We start from the raw sequence: 19,769 nt of genomic DNA, 5'->3' as shown, positions 1-19,769 counted from the left end.
CAAATACAAGTCACAACCTTAACATTGCCAAAAGTTTAAAGGAAAGGTTGCTGTCTTGTGTAAGGCCTAAATGTGCTATCAATATTCTTTAGATGTGTTGGTACTTAGGCTGTAATTTGCTTAAATCACCTAGATTAATTAAAATAGTAGCATACTGATTACATATTGTACCCAATGGGTAAGCCTAAACCTTCAACTGAAACTTAAGACCTCATATAGCAGTGGCATATGATGTAAACAGAGAAGAATCTGCAGTAATTTACCATTTTGATATTTGCATGTTCTAGGTGGATTGGCTGTGGTAATGTCTATTAACTGTAAATTGTTTTCAAATAAAATACTTTGTCAAACAGAGATTGAGAGAATTGTGTGATTTATACAAACTTCATCCTGATGATGATCACCACGCAATTTGTTGAAGATTGTTTTAACTAATGTAGCGAAATGGTACAACCCGAACAGCTGCTCTTGATTTATATCGGCTCGGTTCAGTTAGCATTTTTAGAATAGCCTATTCATCTTTTGGTACACTATACACTACCGTTCAAAAGTTTGAGGTCACTTAGAAATGTCCTTGTTTTTGAAAGAAAGGCATTTTTTTGTCCATTAAAATAACATCAAATTGATCAGAAATACAGTGTAGATATTGTTAATGTTGTAAATGACTATTGTAGCTGGAAACGGCAGATTTTCTATGGAATATCTACATAGGCGTACAGAGGCCCATTATCAGCAACCATCACCCCTGTGATCCAATGGCACGTTGTGTTAGCTCATCCAAATTTATACTTTTAAAAGGCTAATTGATCATTAGAAAACCCTTTTGCAATTGTGTTAGCACAGCTGAAAACTGTTGTTTTGATTAAAGAAGCAATACAACTGGCCTTCTTTAGGCTAGTTAAGTATCTGTTCACCCATGTTGGTGGGCAAAATGTACATCCTCAAATCAAAACCCAACTTTAATTTACCCATTGTGACCCATTGTTACCCATAATATTTTGTCATGGGCAAAGAGAACAATTTGCAGTTTTATAGCTTATTTCCTGCAATACTAAACATTTTGTCATGGGGCAGAGGAAAAGCTGTAGTTTTATATCTTATCTCACACTATTCTACACATTTTGCCATGGGCTAAGAGAAAATTTGACATTTTTAAAGCTAAAATACAGGTGTGTTGACTGTGATAAAATGCACTGGCTTATGAGCTATCTTGCTTGCTAAATGAACAAATGAAATAAGCAGTGGCATGGTGCATATAACCATTGAAGGACAGTGACATATGTGGCTTTCAGTTAGATATTTTTGGCAACCCATCCCGTGAGAGTGAATGACATTCCGGTTAATCTGTTCTGTTATATTTAATCTAATCTGATTAAAACAGTGCACTGTTTGCTATGAATTATATCTGATGGTGTTTGCATGTTTAGGTAAAAAGTCTAATGTCCTGTTTGGAACACTGACAAGTAAAGACCAATCCGATTGTCTGGGCTTGCCTCTCCAGAGGCCTACGCCCCTGCTGCCACACATATAGCCAATGCAGTTGATTTCAGATGGTGTATGAAGGGTAGGACTAGTGCTCCAGTTCGGAGGGTACAGTATAACATAACAATCCGGAGGGAGACAGCTCGGAGACTGAAACCATTTGTGACTAGTTTCCGCTCCCCATATCACCAGCTGATAAAAACACTTTGAAGCGACTCAGCAGTGCAAAAAATTGGATAACCTTTTTTTCCTCTACGGCTTCAATCATAGACAGACTGCCTGTAATAAACCAAAATCCTGCAATGGGATACAGCTCAAAAGGTTCTCCAGAGTAAAATGCCAATGTCGAGCTTCCCAGTACAGCATTCTAAAGATTGGGTATGATGAGTCAGATGAGGTCTCTGCTTTGAGGATTAAATCAACTCATTGCTTACAGGTGTGGTGTCAAACTACTGAAAAATAACTCAACTTATTTTCTTTATCCATTGGGAACAGCCATGTTTCTGGCCAGAATTCACACATAACTTGGCCATAGCCACAGCACAACAGTCAAGAGCGTTCATCTGCACTGCCAAAAAGTCCATCTGTATAACAAATCTGGCATGCAGCTCATAGCAGGCAATAAAGGACAGTACCACCTTTGATTCCCATTGTGTTCACAGTGAAGAATCTAATTATAATTCATAACTGGCTGTGGAAAGCAGACTAGTCCTAAAATTGATCCCCGCAAAAGTAAAAAATGGTATGCCCCATATGACCTTGCCTAATAAATCAGACTGAAACCAATTCACAGTCTTGTGCACGTGCCTTTGGTCACAAGCAAACAAATCTTGATTGGCACCCACAGACACCTGCATTTTGAAGTCTGTTTAACAATATTTTCCTGTGGATATTTTGTCTCAAATTGACACACAAGGACCAACCCATGGACAATCGGCAAAGTAAGTTCACATTATTTTAGTCAACATTTGTGTCAGACAAGGGACGTTTAGGCTTTTTCTATGTAAATATGCGTGGTTATGCCTGCACAATGGAAGGCATTGCCACAATCGGTATCACATATGACCTACCATAGTTCTGTAGTTGGTTGAGTACATGCTGGAAAACGTTGGCAATGCTTCCGTGATGCTCAATAGCAGTGGTGTAAAGTACTTAAGGGATCTTTACTTTTATTTAAGTATGACTATTGGGTACTTTTTCCACTACTGCTCAAGAGCCAAGTAATACAGCTCCTTCCATTCAAACTTCAGCATGTTTCCCTCATCATCATCTTTGTCTGCCAAATAAGAACAAAACACCTCTGGAGAGGCAAGCCCAGACAATCGGATTGGTCTTTTTGGCCTATAGGCAGGGCAATGTTAATGGAAGCTAATGACCTAAAGGCATCCCTTACTCATATACTGTATGTTCCATTTCATGATCCTAAAATACATTTTACAAACTCTACATTTCTGTAAGTGGCAGACAGGAATCGATCTGTGTTCATTTCAAAATGAGTCCTGTTTTCCCTGTAGTTTTTGATCTCCACTAGATTTAGATGGGGACTGTTGTGGCGTTATCCATGTATTGGAGCATAAATGCAATTTCACCCTTGACATGCAGTGCATCCATTTGTGCTAAAGCACTCTACCCTGAAGCAGGCCTCTTCCCCCCCCTCTACCAGACCACCGTGAGCTGGAGACCATGTTCAGTCATTACACCCAGTGTCGATTCCAGTGGCTCTTTACCTACTGGCTGTTCCGCCAGCCGTCGTCCTTCGACAGGCAGCTCAGGGCCATTTACCTACAGTGGCGGAAGCACAGCAAGAGGAAGGTGGCGTCCTGGGGAGGCACGCTGTGTGACGTCCGCTACCTGGCCTCGCTCTAACGCATCACCGCCGACTACTGGAGAGGGAAGCTGGCCCGGGGCGACGGCACTGTGGGTGAGTAACGCTTTGAGATGTTGCGCCTTGCCCTATACTTTTATTCTACTTTATGTTAACGTTATGCACAGTCATGGCACTCTGATTCGATTGACTGCGCTGAGTGGATCAAACCTTGTGCTTTACTCTGGATTTGTTTTAGAACGGCACCCACTCTTGGGTGCTCAAAAATATTCTTCACTCATTATGGTTATATTCAATTTCTATGCCCCAAGAATAATATCATACCACCTTGACTTATGACTGTTAATGGTATCATTTCTTTATACATTATTGATTGGATGCAGTGAGTAGGGAAATGAATAAGCCTCTCCCTTGACACTGAGGCTCTTCTATTGAGCGTTACCCTGTGTTACCCTGTGTTCTGCTCTGCTATCTGTTGTACTATGACAGGTCTTGAACAAAGGCCACTGGCTTTCATGCCAAGTGTCTATTCTCCTTCTTCCCAGGAATTCAGACGGTGGAGAACTATTTCTCCATGTGCAATCCACTGGTGGCCTTAATTGTAAGTGCATTCCCAGCTGATACAGATACTGTGCCTATCGGCATTTTGTCTGGTGGTAATGGGGCTATCTTGGCAAACATGCCAGTGGTCATGTGGTGTCCCATATAGAACAGGAGTTCCCTGATCCTGTTGCAGAATACACAGGGTTTCTCCCTCCCCATATTAACTGATACCATTCAATTCAATAATAAAAAGGACTAAGTAAAAGTTGTCTAGTAAAAATGTGATGCACGGTATCAAGCCCGTCTGTCAGTCTGGACTTTGACAAACGTTGGTGAGCAGACAAGAGTTGAGGCAGGAGGTGAGGTCTTTGCCAAAGCCCCCAGTAATGGCTATAGCAGCATAGATCAGCTCCTGGCCCCTCCTCAAAGATACTGATCAGACAGACAGACAGACAGACAGACAGACAGACAGACAGACAGACAGACAGACAGACAGACAGACAGACAGACAGACAGACAGACAGACAGACAGACAGACAGACAGACAGACAGACAGACAGACAGACAGACAGACAGACAGACAGACAGACAGACAGACAGACAGACAGACAGACAGACAGACAGACAGACAGACAGACAGACAGACAGACAGACAGACAGACAGACATGATCAATGGCAGTGGTGAAAGAAGTACCCAATTGTCATACTTGAGTAAAAGTATAGATACCTTGATAGAAAGTTACTCAAGTAAAATTGAAAGTCATACTACTTGAGTAAAAGTATTAGCTTCTAAATATACTTAAGTATCAAAAGTAAATGTAATTGCTAAAATATACTTAAGTTGAATCATTTCAAATCCCTTACATTAAGCAAAGCAGATGGCACCATGTTCTTGTTTTTAAAATGTACGGATAGCCAAGGTGTACACTCCAACACTCAGACATCATTTACAAACTATGCATTTGTTTTTAGTGAGTCCACCAGATCAGAGGCAGTAGGGAAGACCACGTGTTCCCTTGGTAAGTGCGTGAACTGGACCATTTCCCTGTCCTGCTAAGCCCTCTACATGTAACGAGTACTTTTGGGTGTCAGGGAAAATATATGGAGTAAAAAGTACATTAATTTCTTTAGGAATGTAGTGAAGTAAAAGTTGTCAAAAAATATCAACAGTTAAGTACAGATACCACAAAAAACTGCTTATGTAGTAGTTTAAAGTATTTTTACTTAAGTACTTTACACCACTGATCAATAATGGCTGGTTCTACCAGACTAGGTTATGCCTTGGATGTTATATGCACCCAAGAAGTAGAAAATAATCAACAAATGTCAGTTAACATCAATTGTTTCACAATTGGGTTATCAAATGTATCAAATGAAGTGGTGTACCTTCTGTATTTCTACAAATGATGAGCCTGTGAAAGCTGTTGCCGCTGGCCGGATACTTGTCAACATTCCTAGGAATGCTCACAGTGAGGGCATGTCTGTATGATGCTGATGAGAGCCTCCTTGTTGGTCTTCTCTGTGCTGCATGTTCGGCTCAAACTGGACATCTCTTGAACAACTGCAGCAGGCAATCTTATGAGGTGGTGTTGACTGGGAGAGCCCGTGACAAGGTGATTTATATTAGACAGCCAAGTGGTAAATTGCATTTTGGTTTTAAAGAAAGGACAACGCTAATGCACTTCACAACCAAAATGACTACTAGTTGTATCTGCTTGGCTGGGGAATTGGCCTACTATTTTATCAAGCTGGGTATTGTATCTTTGAATACAACTTTTCACATAACACACTACCTGTCGTCGATGAAGCAGTCTTTCATCAAGGCAGTAACTCTGGTCACTATCAGAGGCCTCATGAGGATGTGTTCTTTTCATAGGAGTTGAGGGAGACTCTGGCAACAACGGAGGTGGTGTCACAAAGGTACTTGTCACATTTCACTCTTTCATTCTGAGGTCTTGCCTGACAAGCTGTGAACATGGTAAGTGAACAGTGAATGATATGATTTTGAGGATGCTAAACCATTGCAATCACATTGCTGGACATGTTATGATACCCACCTTTGCTGCTTCTGTTAGGTCCCAGCATCCATTCATGACCAGGGGATCACTCTGGCACCCAACTGTCCACTTTGTCTAACAGAAAAACAGGTTAAATGATTGTCATCATCCTTCAATAATAAACGTTGCTTGAGAAACGTAATCTCGTTTGGAAGCTAATTCTATACTTTACAGATGTAGACTGACTGGCTCCAGATTGGATTAGATTCAGGCCGGTGACGCTGTTACACTATGCAACCAACCAACTGTGATGTGTTTTGCTATGGCCCTGTGTTGGTTTGAGTTTGTTGCTGCTAGTTAGTACACTATTGTAGTCACATGAGTTACTGTAGCTAGTACCACCATAGTTGCAGCCAATATTTATTTGTGCATTAAATATGGTTTGCACCTCAGAGAATAATGTGACTGTTTTGTCTAGATTACCATTGCTAACTTGGAGTGGAATGAACATAACTGGTAGGAAATAACTTTGCTTTATTATGTTGTCAAATTTACTTTCGATGTTGCATTTTGCTGTTAGTAGAGATCCTGGTTTGAGTCCATGCTCTGTCCAGCCGGCTGCGACCGAGAAACCCATGAGCGGTGACCGGGAGACCCATGAGTCAGCGCACACTTATCCTAGCGTCGTCCGGGTTAGGGGAGGGTTTGGCCGGCAGGGATGTCCTTGTCCCATCGCGCACAAGTTTGTCAAATAGCTAGTAATGCTAATGTTAGCTAGCTAAAATACGGTAGTCCCCTCTATCTTAGTTAGCTGGATAAAAGTATAGCTACTGTATCTAAAGTCAATCTGGCCACATCACAATCATGACAAAAGGTTTTTCTACAAATGATTTACCTTTTGAAATGTTATCGTGTTTCTAAGCCAAATCCGAGTTGTATTGAGGTAGGCTAAAGCTAGGTAGGGTGGCTAACGCTAGCAAGGTGGATAACGTTAGCTAGGCTAGTGGTTAAGGTTAGGGTTAGCTAACATGCAAAGTAGCTAAAAAGTATTAAGTTGCAAAAATTGTCTAATGAGATTTCAAACAGGCAACATTTGGGTTGCTAGATGTTCGCGATATACACCCACTCATCCACCCCGACCAACCACCTTACTTTCGTTTTGGCCTTAAGTAACCTGTCTTAAGTAACCAAACCAAATTTAGCATATCATACTAATTTTAGTGTTTTTCTTTACTGCTTTTTCATGATATCCAATTTGTATTTACAGTCTTGTCCCATTGCTGCAACTCCCCTACAGACTCGGGAGAGGCGAAGGTCTAGAGCCATGCGTCCTCCGAAACACAACCCTGCCAAGCCACATGGGTCTACCGGTCACCGCTCATGGGTCTCCCTTAGACCGCTGCGCCACTCGGGAGGCCCTAATATTTACTATGTTATGACTAGTCTGAGACCAGGCTGGTGCATCCTGCTGGAAGCATGCATTGCATGGTAAGGCTTTTCAGTCTCAAATGGCTGGTTGGGGGTAATGAAACAACTGAGCCCCATTTAATGAAGGGAAGCGAAGTGGGCGGATGGGTGATTAGCATGTGGAGCTTGGCAAAAGGGGACTAATTGTAATCCAAACCCAACCTTAATTTACTCGTTGTGATGCAGAGGTTTCAAACTCAGTTTAGACTAGACTGACTTTGACCAAAATTATCCTATTTACACTTTGTAGTCAGTTTTGACACTGGAATAAATGCCTCTGACTCGATGCCACAGGTCGTTTTCAAAGGGATTAGTTGGTTTTTAGGGGCAGTCACTCTTTAAATGACTAAATTTCAGAAAACATTAGTGGAGTGTAATGTGTAGTGCACCTACCGAAATGAGAGCACTCATTGTGTTTTTGTCAACACTATTGAAAAAAGATGAGAGATGCCTGACTCTTTTCAACATTATGGAGGACAATGATAATTTCCTTTGCCAAACTGCTTGTATACAAATTACATTTTTGGCATCTATTCAGTGGTGTCTTTAGTATTCCATCAGTGTGCATCTCCTTCCGTTAAGCATCTCCAGATCATCAGCTCTGTGCTGGTGATTTCACAGGTCACAGCTTGAGCAGGCTGCAGGAAGCGCCTAGACCCATGTAATGTCCTGCTAAATGGATTATAGACATATCAATGCATGTCCCACTCAATTACACTTCATGTGTGAATACAGGCTAGCTGCAGGCTTGTACTCAAGGACAGTGTTATCAATACAATTTATACAATCATATTGGCATTTGGTCCATTAGTGGTTTGTATAAGCAATTATGGATGGGATTGTTTTCCCCAGCTAGTTTACTTGATGTATAGAATTGGAAAAGCACTTAACTTTGGCATTAGGAATTCGCTTGGATGACAATGGCATATAGGCTGCTGTAGTGTTTGATATTCCTAAATTCTACTGTATGATTGTCTGATGGATTAGTGATTGACTGAGTGCAGGTGTACGAGGACACCCTGGAGGGCGTGTACCTGCTGCTGAGGGAGATGCAGGAGACTCTGGTGGAGCACAAGAGGTTCTGGCAAGTGGCCAAGGTCCAGATGGCCCAAGTGTGCACCCTAAAGAGACGGTCATCAACTGGAAGATAATCGAGACACTGCCCTACTACAAGTACGTGATTATTACACTGAAGAAAAATATAAATGCAACATGTAACAATTTCAAAGATTTTACTGTTTCAGTTCATATAAGGAAATCCGTCAATTTAAATGAATTCATTAGGCCCTAATCTATGGATTTCATATGAATGGGAATACAGATACGCATCTGTTGGTCACAGATACCTTAAAAAAACAAAGGTAGAGGCGTGGATCAGGAAACCAGTCAGAATCTGGTGTGGCAACTGTTTGCCTCATGCAGCGTGACACATCTCCTTAGCATAGAATTGATCAGGCTTGTGGCCTGTGGAATGTTGTCCCACTCCTCTTCAATGGCTGTGCGAAGTTGCTGGATATTGGCGGGCCTCAGGATCTCGTCACGGTATCACTGTGCATTCAAATTGCCATTGATAAAATGCAATTGTTTTCGTTGTCCGTAGCTTATGCCTGCCCATACCATAACCCCACCTCCACCATGGAGCACTGTTCACAATGTTGACATCAGCAAACCGCTCGCACCCACGACTCCATACACACTGTCTGCCATCTGCTCAGTTCAGTTGAAACCGGGATTCATCCATGAAGAGCACACTTCTCCAGCATGACAATGGCCTTCGAAAGTGAGCATTTGCCGACTGAAGTCAGTTACGACGCCAAATTGCAGTCAGGTCAAGACCATGATGAGGACAACGAGCACACAGATGAGCTTCCCTGAGACGGTTTCTGACTGTTTCTGCAGAAATTCAGTTTCATCAGCTGTCCGGGTGGCTGGTCTCAGACTATGCCGCAGGTGAAGAAGCTGGATGTGGAGGTCCTGGGCTGGCGTTGTTACACGTTGCATATGGTTGTGAGGCCGGTTGGACTTACTGCAAAATTCTCTAAAATGACGGAGATAAATTATCATTAAATTCTCTGACAACAGTTCTGGTGGACAGCATGCCAATTGCACGCTCCCTCAAAACTTGAGATATCTGTGGCATTGTGTTGTGTGACAAAACTGCCCATTTTAGTGGCCTTTTATTGTCCCCAGCACAAGGTGCACCTGTGTAATGATCATGCTGTTTAATCAGCTTCTTGATATGCCACACCTGTCAGGTGGATAGATTATCTTGGCAAAGGAGAAATGCTCACTAACAGGGATGTAAACAAATTTTTGCACAAATAAGCTTCTTGTGCGTATGGAACATTTCTGGGATATTTTATTTCAACTCATGAAACATGGCACCAACAATTTACACGTTGCGTTTATATTTTTGTTCTGTACAGTTAATCAGATCCAGATAACTAATCAGGGTTAGGCTTGAGCGGTATCCAGATTGTCATACCGTCCTTGTGCCATCCCAGGACTACACTGAGCCTCTGTAGTCCGAAGGTTAGCAAACATGTAAAATCCCATAGCGGATGCTAGCAAAATGCTAATGAGTGCATGCAAGCATATTATAATATAAACTAGTGGGATGGTGTGGTGAAAGCACTTTGAGGTCAATGCAAATAAGTGGTTGCAGATTAAAGGCCCAGTGCAGTCAAACTTTCCCCTGTGTTTTTATGTACAGTCGTGGCCAAAAGTTTTGAGAATGACACAAATATTAATTTCCACAAAGTTTGCTGCTTTAGTGTCTTTAGATATTTTTGACAGATGTTACTATGGAATGCTGAAGTATAATTACAAGCATTTCATAAGTGTCAAAGGCTTTTATTGACAATTACATGAATTTGATGCAAAGAGTCAATATTTGCAGTGTTGACCCTTCTTTTTCAAGACCTCTGCAATCCGCCCTGGCATGCTGTCAATTAACTTCTGGGCCAAATCCTGACTGATGGCAGTCCATTCTTGCATGATCAATTTGTCAGAATTTGTGTGTTTTTGTTTGTCCACCCGCCTCTTGAGGATTGACCACAAGTTCTCAATGGGATTAAGGTCTGGGGAGTTTCCTGGCCATGGACCCAAAATATTGATGTTTTGTTCCCCGAGCCACTTAGTTATCACTTTTGCCTTATGGCAAGGTGCTCCATCATGCTGGAAAAGACATTGTTCGTCACCAAACAGTTCCTGGATGGTTGGGAGAAGTTGCTCTCGGAGGATGTGTTGGTACCATTCTTTATTCATGGCTGTGTTCTTAGCCAAAATTGTGAGTGAGCCCACTCCCTTGGCTGAGAAGCAACCCCACACATGGTCTCAGGATGCTTTACTGTTGGCATGACACAGGACTGATGGTAGCGCTCACCTTGTCTTCTCCGGACAAGCTTTTTTTCCGGATGCCCCAAACAATCGGAAAGGGGATTCATCAGAGAAAATGACCTTACCCCAGTCCTCAGCAGTCCAATCCCTGTACCTTTTGCAGAATATCAGTTTGTCCCTGATGTTTTTCCTGGAGAGAAGTGGCTTCTTTGCTGCCCTTCTTGACACCAGGCCATCCTCCAAAAGTCTTCGCGTCACTGTGCGTGCAGATGCACTCACACCTGCCTGCTGCCATTCCTGAGCAAGCTCTGTACTGGTGGTGCCCCAGCTGCTGAATCAACTTTAGGAGATGGTCCTGGCGCTTGCTGGACTTTCTTGGGCGCACTGAAGCCTTCTTCACAACAATTGAACCGCTCTCCATTTGAAGTTCTTGATGATCCGATAAATGGTTGATTTAGGTGAAATCTTACTGGCAGCACAGTATCCTTGCCTGTGAAGCCCTTTTTGTGCAAAGCAATGATGACGGCACGTGTTTCCTTGCAGGTAACCATGATTGACAGAGGAAAAACAATGATTCCAAGCACCACCCTCCTTTTGAAGCTTCCAGTCTGTTATTCGAACACAATCAGGATGACCGAGTGATCTCCAGCCTTGTCCTCGTCAACACTCACACCTGTGTTAACGAGAGAATCACTGACATGATGTCAGCTGGTCCTTTTGTGGCAGGGCTGAAATGCAGTGGAAATGTTTTTTGGGGATTCAGTTCATTTGCATGGCAAAGAGGGACTTTGCAATTAATTGCAATTCATCTGATCACTCTTCATAACATTCTGGAGTATATGCAAATTGCCATCATACAAACTGAGGCAGCAGACTTTGTGAAAATTAATATTTGTGTCTTTCTCAACTTTTGGCCACGACTGTATATTGCCACGCTGAGGTTGGAATAATACTGTGAAAATGATAATGCCCTTTTAGTGTAAGAGCTGTTCGAAAGATCACCTGAAATTTCTGCCTGTTTTGGTGGGATGGAGATTTGGCCTGCCTGGTGACATCACCAGGCGGTAATTGGTGAATGAACCAATTAGAAAGAGTTCCAAACCTCTCTACCAATAACAGATGGTTTTCAGTTTTCCCCTCTTCACTCAGACCACTCCCGAACAGTCCCAGTTAAATTCTTGCTTGAGAAATTGTTCTTTGCTAAGGAGCTATTTTTCCTTCTTTTTGACCGTTTTAATTGAAAAGAAGCACCGTAAGGTACTTAATTGTTATCCAGAAACTATATAACATTGAGATAAACCTGCTGCATTGGACCAACAAAAAAAAGTCTAAATTAAATATTAAAATATAAAACTTAAAATAATTTTTTCAATGGAATTGAAAATCATACCAGGGTATTTCAAAATTCCCCGGGATACGGTATATTTGGCATACCGCCTAACTCTTATGCGTTTCAGATCCTATTGAGAGGGAATATGGAGCTATACTGTTAGTTGGTTAAAAACTCGTTAGCTATGCTTTGAAGCCTGGGGAGAGAGCGCTGTGTATCAGGGCACAGCTGGTAGCTTCAAACACATTGCCTGCAGCGCAGGACCCAGCACTATCCACTGTCAGTCAATGATATGTTTGAACTTCAAGACTGCTCAGCCCCTCAATCTATACAGAGGAGTTCAACAGAAGCACATAACTCAAACTCAGAGCCTGAATCTTTTACCCCAGAGTTGAATTACATTTTTCCAGGCTCATTGTGTTTTTTCCCTGCCTTCTTAAAGTGGTAATCTATAGTTCAAACCAGACACCCCGCCACAGATTTAGCAAACAGTTTAGGGCTGTGCCTGGAGACCATTCTCAAATTAATCTACAGAGCTATGAATGGCAGAACCATCCATGAGATTATAGTTTTAACCATGTTTTGAAGCTATACAGTGTTTGTTAACAATGTTATTATTAACAAAGGTATAAAACAAGCTTATTTTCGGGTTCTGATAGCGTTAGACAGTTGAACTAAATTCCTAATTTAAAAACCCAAACAGGGATGTTGCAATCACGGATTGCTCCTTTAAGTTACAGGAGTCTAAATAAAACACTGACTGGCTGCAGGACTAAATGTAATAACTACTTGTGAATAAAACATCTTTCACCATGGTATTATCAATGTAATATTTTAAATGCCCTTAGTATTCAGAGTCTCCATCCTGTCTGGGCGAGTCATTACATATTCGATTAATCCAAATTTAAGGCACTGTGGAGAGAATAACTTGAGCTCTCTGAAAGTTACTTTGGGCACAGTTTTTTTTTCTTTCTTCTAAGAGATGACAAATTGCCTTCATGGAGTTATCCATTTACTCCGTTTCCTTGCACATTCTGTTGTTCTCCAGTCTCTATGTGGTTTGATCATGTGAAATTCATCCCTGCTTCTAAAATAATGATGCTCACAGTAGAGATTGGATGGAAGAAAAACTGAAAAATACTCTTTCATTGCTACTCCAAGGTGTCTGTCACGTTCGTCATAATGATGAGACCAAGGCGCAGCGTGAGTAGAGTTCCACATAGTTTATTAAAATTGACTCACCTAACAAAACAACCAAACGAACGAAACATGAAGCTACTGATGTGCACCAAGGCAACTATACATAGACAAGATCCTACAACACAAATGAGGAAAATGGCTACCTAAATATGATCCCCAATCAGAGACAACGATAAACAGCTGTCTCTGATTGGGAACCATATCAGGCCAACATAGACATACAAAAACCCCATGACATACAAAAACTAGAGTACCCACCCTAGTCACACCCTGACCTAACCAAAATATATAGAAAAACAGATATCTAAGGTCAAGGCGTGACAGTGTCTCAATTCAGGGCCACCCACCTATTCATGAATGGATTTTCTGTTTTTGTTTCACCCTTTCATTAAGTGTTTCATTTGTATCAGGAATATGACCATTTTGGAATTTATAAAACATTTTTGTCATGCATTTTCTGTCATTACTTAATATTCATTCATATTAGCCATATGGCCATTAGAAATGTCTGAAGTGCATCTCTCTGGTCATCCCTCAGGCAGTACATAGTGTCAGGCAATGCAGTGTACCGAGGGCCCGTGCAGAGCTTCCTCCAAAGGAAGAGGCTGGTCCATCACTGGATCTTCCTGGAGCAGAACTCCTAGGTTCACACGGGTGCTGCCTGACAACCTCTACCCTCTGCTGGAGTTTGACACCAAGATCTCCCAAGGTAAAGTAGAACCTCGGTTCTCCAGTATGTACCCAGAAACCTCTTGTTATCATTATATACCCACCCTATCAGCTACAGAAACCTCTGTTATCCAGTATATACCCACCCTATCAGCTACAGAAATTTCTGTTCTCAGTATATACCCACCCTATCAGCTACAGAAACCTTTGTTCTCCAATATGTACCCACCCTATCAGCTACACAAACCTCTGTTCTCCAGTATATACCCACCCTATCAGCTACACAAACCTCTGTTATCCAGTATATACCCACCCTATCAGCTACACAAACCTCTGTTATCCAGTATATACCCACCCTATCAGCTACACAAACCTCTGTTATCCAGTATATACCCACCCTATCAGCTACACAAACCTCTGTTATCCAGTATATACCCACCCTATCAGCTACACAAACCTCTGTTATCCAGTATATACCCACCCTATCAGCTACAGAAACCTCTGTTATCCAGTATATACCCACCCTATCAGCTACAGGTTGTCTTAAGATTTCCTTCTATTGATTTCTTCAATGTTGTCCTTTCTCATTTAGGTTCTTACTAGTTTTACTTGTGGTGCTAATGCAGGGTTTTCAGCCTTTAAGAATACCATGATGATTTTGATCATAGTCCGTTTTAACAGGGGGAAATCCCCTCCTCCAGGCAGCCAGGGTGGGAGGTATTTGAATATAAGTGGTTTGACATAATTTACCCTGAGCTGTACTACAGCCATCCATCACCGGCCCCAGCCATGACAGTTTGTCAAAATGCTCTACATTTTTTGTATTAGGATTTAGTAGCTGAGCCTGCCCACGGCTGACTGACCCAAGTGATAGACGGACACAACCAAAGGGGCCATTTGTCTTGTTTACAAGCCTAAAATTATGGCGTAGCAGGTCTGTGTTCTTTCTGGTGCAGATGTAATGCTTCCAATACACACACACACACACAGCAGCTAACCTTTGTGTTTACACTGTTCTCACTGTATGCAGTGTTCCTAGGAGGGTTTCCCTTTGTGGATGGCTGTAGAAATGCTTAAAAAAAAATCTCATTCACACGTGTGGATCTGCCAATATTATGGTTCTGCTGTATCCGTTTTTGATTGGAAGATGTGGTGTTTGCATGCATTCACTAAGGTTAACATATTTTGGGGGGTTTGTTTACATTTTGCCTCATTTTGCCAGGCCTGTGGTTTCTGTGAGGTTTTGGGGGGATTCTATTAAGCTGGCCCGGATGGGCGTCGTTTGCACTGGGTGGAAAGTGATAGCATTCATTTTGGAAGGGGCAGCCTCCCCGGCGTGAGCTGGGCGCCCCGTTCTGGCTGACAAGAAAAGTCACGTATATTAAGCACGTGGAGCAATGAGTAGGATTCTGCATGTTCACATGTGATAGTGTTAATATCAAAAGCAATCTGCCTTCCCAATGAAAACTAGTTGGAGGTGGGGAATAGAGGGAGAGGTTTCATTTATTTTTTGGAGGGGGTGGGTCTTGGATGGTTGAGGGGCAGCTCTCGGGGAACTGTAGGGGGATCTTGGAGGGCTGGTGGCCTGGCGGTTGGGAGCTTGGGCCGGTGGCCAATAGGTCGCTGGTTCGGGTCCCCGTTTTTGACTTGGTGGGAGATCTGGCGACGTGCCCTTGTGCAGGGCGTTGACCCTGGTTGCTTCTGGGGGTCGCTTTGGATGGGAGTCTGTTAGATGACTGAATGTAATGTAAATGTTGAGCTGCTTCACTGCCGGTAGATTGTATGTTTTAATATTCAATAATAAAATAATAATTAGGGTTTAGCCAACGGATGGATTGAACTACTTTGACGTTTTTGAATTGATCGGTCATTCCCCTTAAGTTGTGGTAGTAAATAGATTTCAAATGCTAACAATTCTTGGCCAATTAACGACAAAAGCTAGAACGTGTGACAGTGCTGGGTCGCTGTATAACCAATAAAACACAACTCATTGACTAGAACTGTGATCTGTTTCAGGTTCTGAATCATCTGATTATTATAACTGCGGCCTAGAGAGAACACATACAAACAGTTATAGAAAAATATTGTATTTGCAATCTGTACAAATAACATATCAAATGGAAAAATACTTGTTAATACATTTAGGAACATCATATATAAATAGACCTTTGGCATTCATAAAATCTAGCTGCAAAACTAAAAGCTTAAAACATTTATAAACCACAGAAATAATCCTACGTACAATAAAGCCAACCAGTGGCTCAAAGTCCACAGTGCACAGAGAGACAGCCATGACAACCACACCTTTCCCTTTTTAGATGAGTCGACAACACCAGTCTCACCATAGACTTACACCGTCACAATGGATGCCATACTTACAGTGCCTCACCGTTCTGTGCACCCGAGTACATTCTTCTTCAGGTTTCACAAGAGCCTGCTATGGTCATTATTTACCTGAGTGGATATGTATGCATTGTTTGTGGCTATTGCTTAGCAACATCTTTGTCAACATACAGACAGTACAATGTAAGATGGTAATCATACATTGTAAGCGAGTCAGATAGTCCTATTTACATTGGATGCATACATGCAGAATAGTTACATGTCTCCAGACACTATTCATGTCAATAGGGAGGAACATACAGGAGCTCTTATCTGCTGCATAGATTTGTAAAGGCACAGAAGAGCAATATCTCATATCTGCTGCTGATAACTGAATGTGAGGCGCTGGCTGGTGCATGGGACATTGCATAGTATTTTACGGTTTCCATGTATCACTTAGGGCTAGATTAAATCCGTATCGTGGAAGATTCGCAGTATCGTACGACTGAAATGTAAAAGCCATTCCCGGTTGAGCCAACACATGTAGGGTTTACCGCGACTGCAGAAACATTGCTTTTAAATTACAATCCCGCTCTACTGCGGTTCAGCGTTAGCGAGGCTGCATATGTCGGCTCGACTGGAACACAGTCAAAACGTTAGTTCCATATCTTATAGCCTACCAAAACATTTGTTACATAGCTCATACTGTACAAGTTTCCTTTTTAAGATCGGTAATACAACAGTAGAATAGGATACCCTACCCATGCAAATTGTTCCTCGCACACAACACAATGACTTAAGTCCACATTAAAACATGTCACTTCGAAACATGCAATAAATTAGCTATGAAAATGGATATTGTCATTTTTAACAACTTATTACCAGGCTGAATTACAGTATCTGTAGATCGTATTTAAAATAACATGTAATAACGTTCATCACCTTGTAGCAAACAGTAAATTCACTTTCCATTTAGTTAAAGATCAAGCATGAGGAGTATTCCTATGACAAATAGTGGGAACGACGGCAAACAATGAAGTAAAACAGGAGAATGTGAACCAACGATCACACCATGAATTCAATAGACTAAAGAGTCCCCTCTACTGTGTGGAAGAGGTTGGAGGAGTAGAGTGGTCAGTAACCTTGACGTATTACGTGCTCCTATATTGACTGACTGGATGGATACAACTACTAGCTGAGTCAAGTCCCAGTGGGTAATGTTCTGAAGGCCTAGACTGTAGAAGTGCCTTGTCAATTTTGCCCTCTGTGTTTTTGCATTTGTTCTACTGTCTCAATCAAACAGGTGTCTATGGAACTCAGGGGAGACGGTACTGAGCCCTGACTTCTGACCTTACCAAGGAGATTCCTAACTTCGAAAAACAATTCCTGAATTTAATTTGGTTAGAAAGACACCTGAATATTACCTGATGGGTTAATATATTGCTTACGATGTTCAACAACAATACAACAGCCAATAATATAACTGAGGGTATAATTGCAATGCTATCATTTCCTTATCAACATAGCTATCCTAATAACCAGTCTGGGAGTGTTATTCACATCACTGAACTCACACAGAAGAAACACCTATATTAAAAAGGAACCGGAAACACCACAATGGCGCGGATATGAAAGGAAGAAGTGCCACTATGCAGTGTCGACCTGCGACTATGGGCAGCAGCTGAGAGAGAGACGTTTGGGGACAAGGTCTTTGGATAACACGCATTGTGGAGATGATGTGTGAGAGGAGAGCCATTGGTTGCCGTTGGAGACGACTTAGGAAGGGGACAGCTGATTGCTGGAGAAGCTGTCACACAGAGGCACTTGACAGAGCAGCAGTGAGAGTAATTTTCCTACCGGCTGGTGATTGTGTCAGAGGGGCCAAATACACACCAACACACACACATACAGTCACACACTCATACTCCCTTCTGTGCATCAGTGAGGGTAGGGGTCTCCAGGTTTAAATACACAAGTCTATGCGCATGAAGCAATGTACATGATCATGTAGGAATTCTTTCTAGTACACAGGAAGCACGATCAACATTTGAAAAATCAAAACATCCTATTTAAAAAGACTGTTCCTTGTAAACTTGATTCACAGCTTGGTCCTACGTTCAGAAAGCTGGCGATAGATGCCTCCATCACGTAGAACTGGATAAAAACCTCACGGCTGCTTGACACTGTACCAGGTTTATTATTCCCTATTTTAACACTGTTCTTCCTGGGTTTCCTCCAATCAGGATTTCTCCTGTCCTCACTGGCTGTGAAACAGTAGCCCTGGGGAGAGGGAGAAGGAAGTGGGCATGCTGACGCTGTGCAGTGACAAGAGAAGAGGGGCGGTCAGAACCCCTCGTGGCGGGTGTGTCATTGTCATTGCGTCACACAGTTGTCGCCCATGTCCTGTGCGTAGCGGTCGGAGATGGCGGTGCGCAGGTCGTCAATGTCCTTCCTCAGCTGGCCAACCTCCAGCAGCTTGGCCCGCAAGTTGTCCTCCACCAGGGAGTTGTCATTCTCCTCCCCTGACATGCTCATCGCTATGGGGGTTAAGAGAGAGAAATACACCGTCAGAAACCAGAGACCACATCAGTGAAGCAATACTGAAATCTATCTGATGGGCTTTAGTTCACATCTACCATTGCAGGATTTCAACGAGCAGCAGGTGTGTGACTTAGTGAGTGTGAGATATGCCACATTATGAGATAGTAAGTGTATGAGTATCTTTTGGCAGGTGTGTGTATTTTTTATTATTAACTGGGTGGTTCAAGCCTTGAATGCTGATTGCTCTAATTCTGTCGGTAACCAGTTTATAATAGCAATAAGGCATCACGGGGGTTCGTGGTATATTTCCAATATACAACGGCTAAGGGCTTAGAACAGCCCTTAGCCACAGTATATTGGCCATATACCACACCCCCCCGGGCCTTAATGCTTAATTATACTGCGGCTGTGTGAAAGGCTCTGTTCAGTGTGTGAGTATAGAGAGTGTATATTGTGTATGTGCTAGGGATGGGCATTTGAAATATTGCCACTATTAGAATAATATTGTGATTGTTTTTCTCTCGGATATCCGGATAGTCAGAATACATGTGTCTTTTTTCTTGTTTGATGCGCGACAGCATAGACGATGCTGCTCTGCTTGTGCAGCAGGGCGGGGAAAGGGCAGGGGCCTGTGCCTGTTGGGAGAGAGAGAGAAAGTAGCTATACTCGCACTAGTTAGACACACTTGTTGCTGCCATAGGTTATCTATCATACAATCGATGCAAATAAGCTATTTTTTTAATGGGGCGCACGTCATAAACACTACATTCAAAAGTTTGCTGTTTTATTAAATGAATAATTTCATGGTACATTGCATTTGGAAAGTATTCAGACCCCTTGACTCTTTCCACATTTTGTTACGTTACAGCCTTATTCTAAAATGGATTAAATAGTTTTCCCCCCTCATCAATTTACACACAATACCCCATAATAAAAAACGGAAATATCACATTTACATAAGTATTCAGACCATTTACTCAATAGACTGCTGAGCATTTTTTAAATTTTATTATCCATTTTAGAATAAGTCTGTTGAAAAAGTCAAGGGGTCTG

The 19,769-nt window shown here is 42.1% G+C and overlaps 1 protein-coding gene across 1 annotated transcript in view; it reads right to left on the bottom strand.

Annotated features, from left to right (window-relative positions):
• Window positions 1-14,151: 14,151 nt before the first annotated feature.
• The window catches only part of LOC120019709 (centrosomal protein of 85 kDa-like), a 67,582-nt gene continuing 61,964 nt past the window's right edge, over window positions 14,152-19,769 (bottom strand). Inside the window, exon 13 of the mRNA XM_038963111.1 lies at window positions 14,152-18,712. Within this exon, the coding sequence (XP_038819039.1) occupies window positions 18,549-18,712 (164 nt within the window). The 3' untranslated portion in view covers window positions 14,152-18,548. The remainder of the gene's footprint in view (window positions 18,713-19,769) is intronic.

The sequence above is a fragment of the Salvelinus namaycush genome, chromosome 24 (genome assembly GCF_016432855.1).
Source record: "Salvelinus namaycush isolate Seneca chromosome 24, SaNama_1.0, whole genome shotgun sequence".
Lineage (NCBI taxonomy): Eukaryota > Metazoa > Chordata > Actinopteri > Salmoniformes > Salmonidae > Salvelinus > Salvelinus namaycush.
The sequence above is the reverse complement of the archived record's forward strand: the minus strand, read 5'-3'. Positions and strand labels throughout refer to the sequence as shown.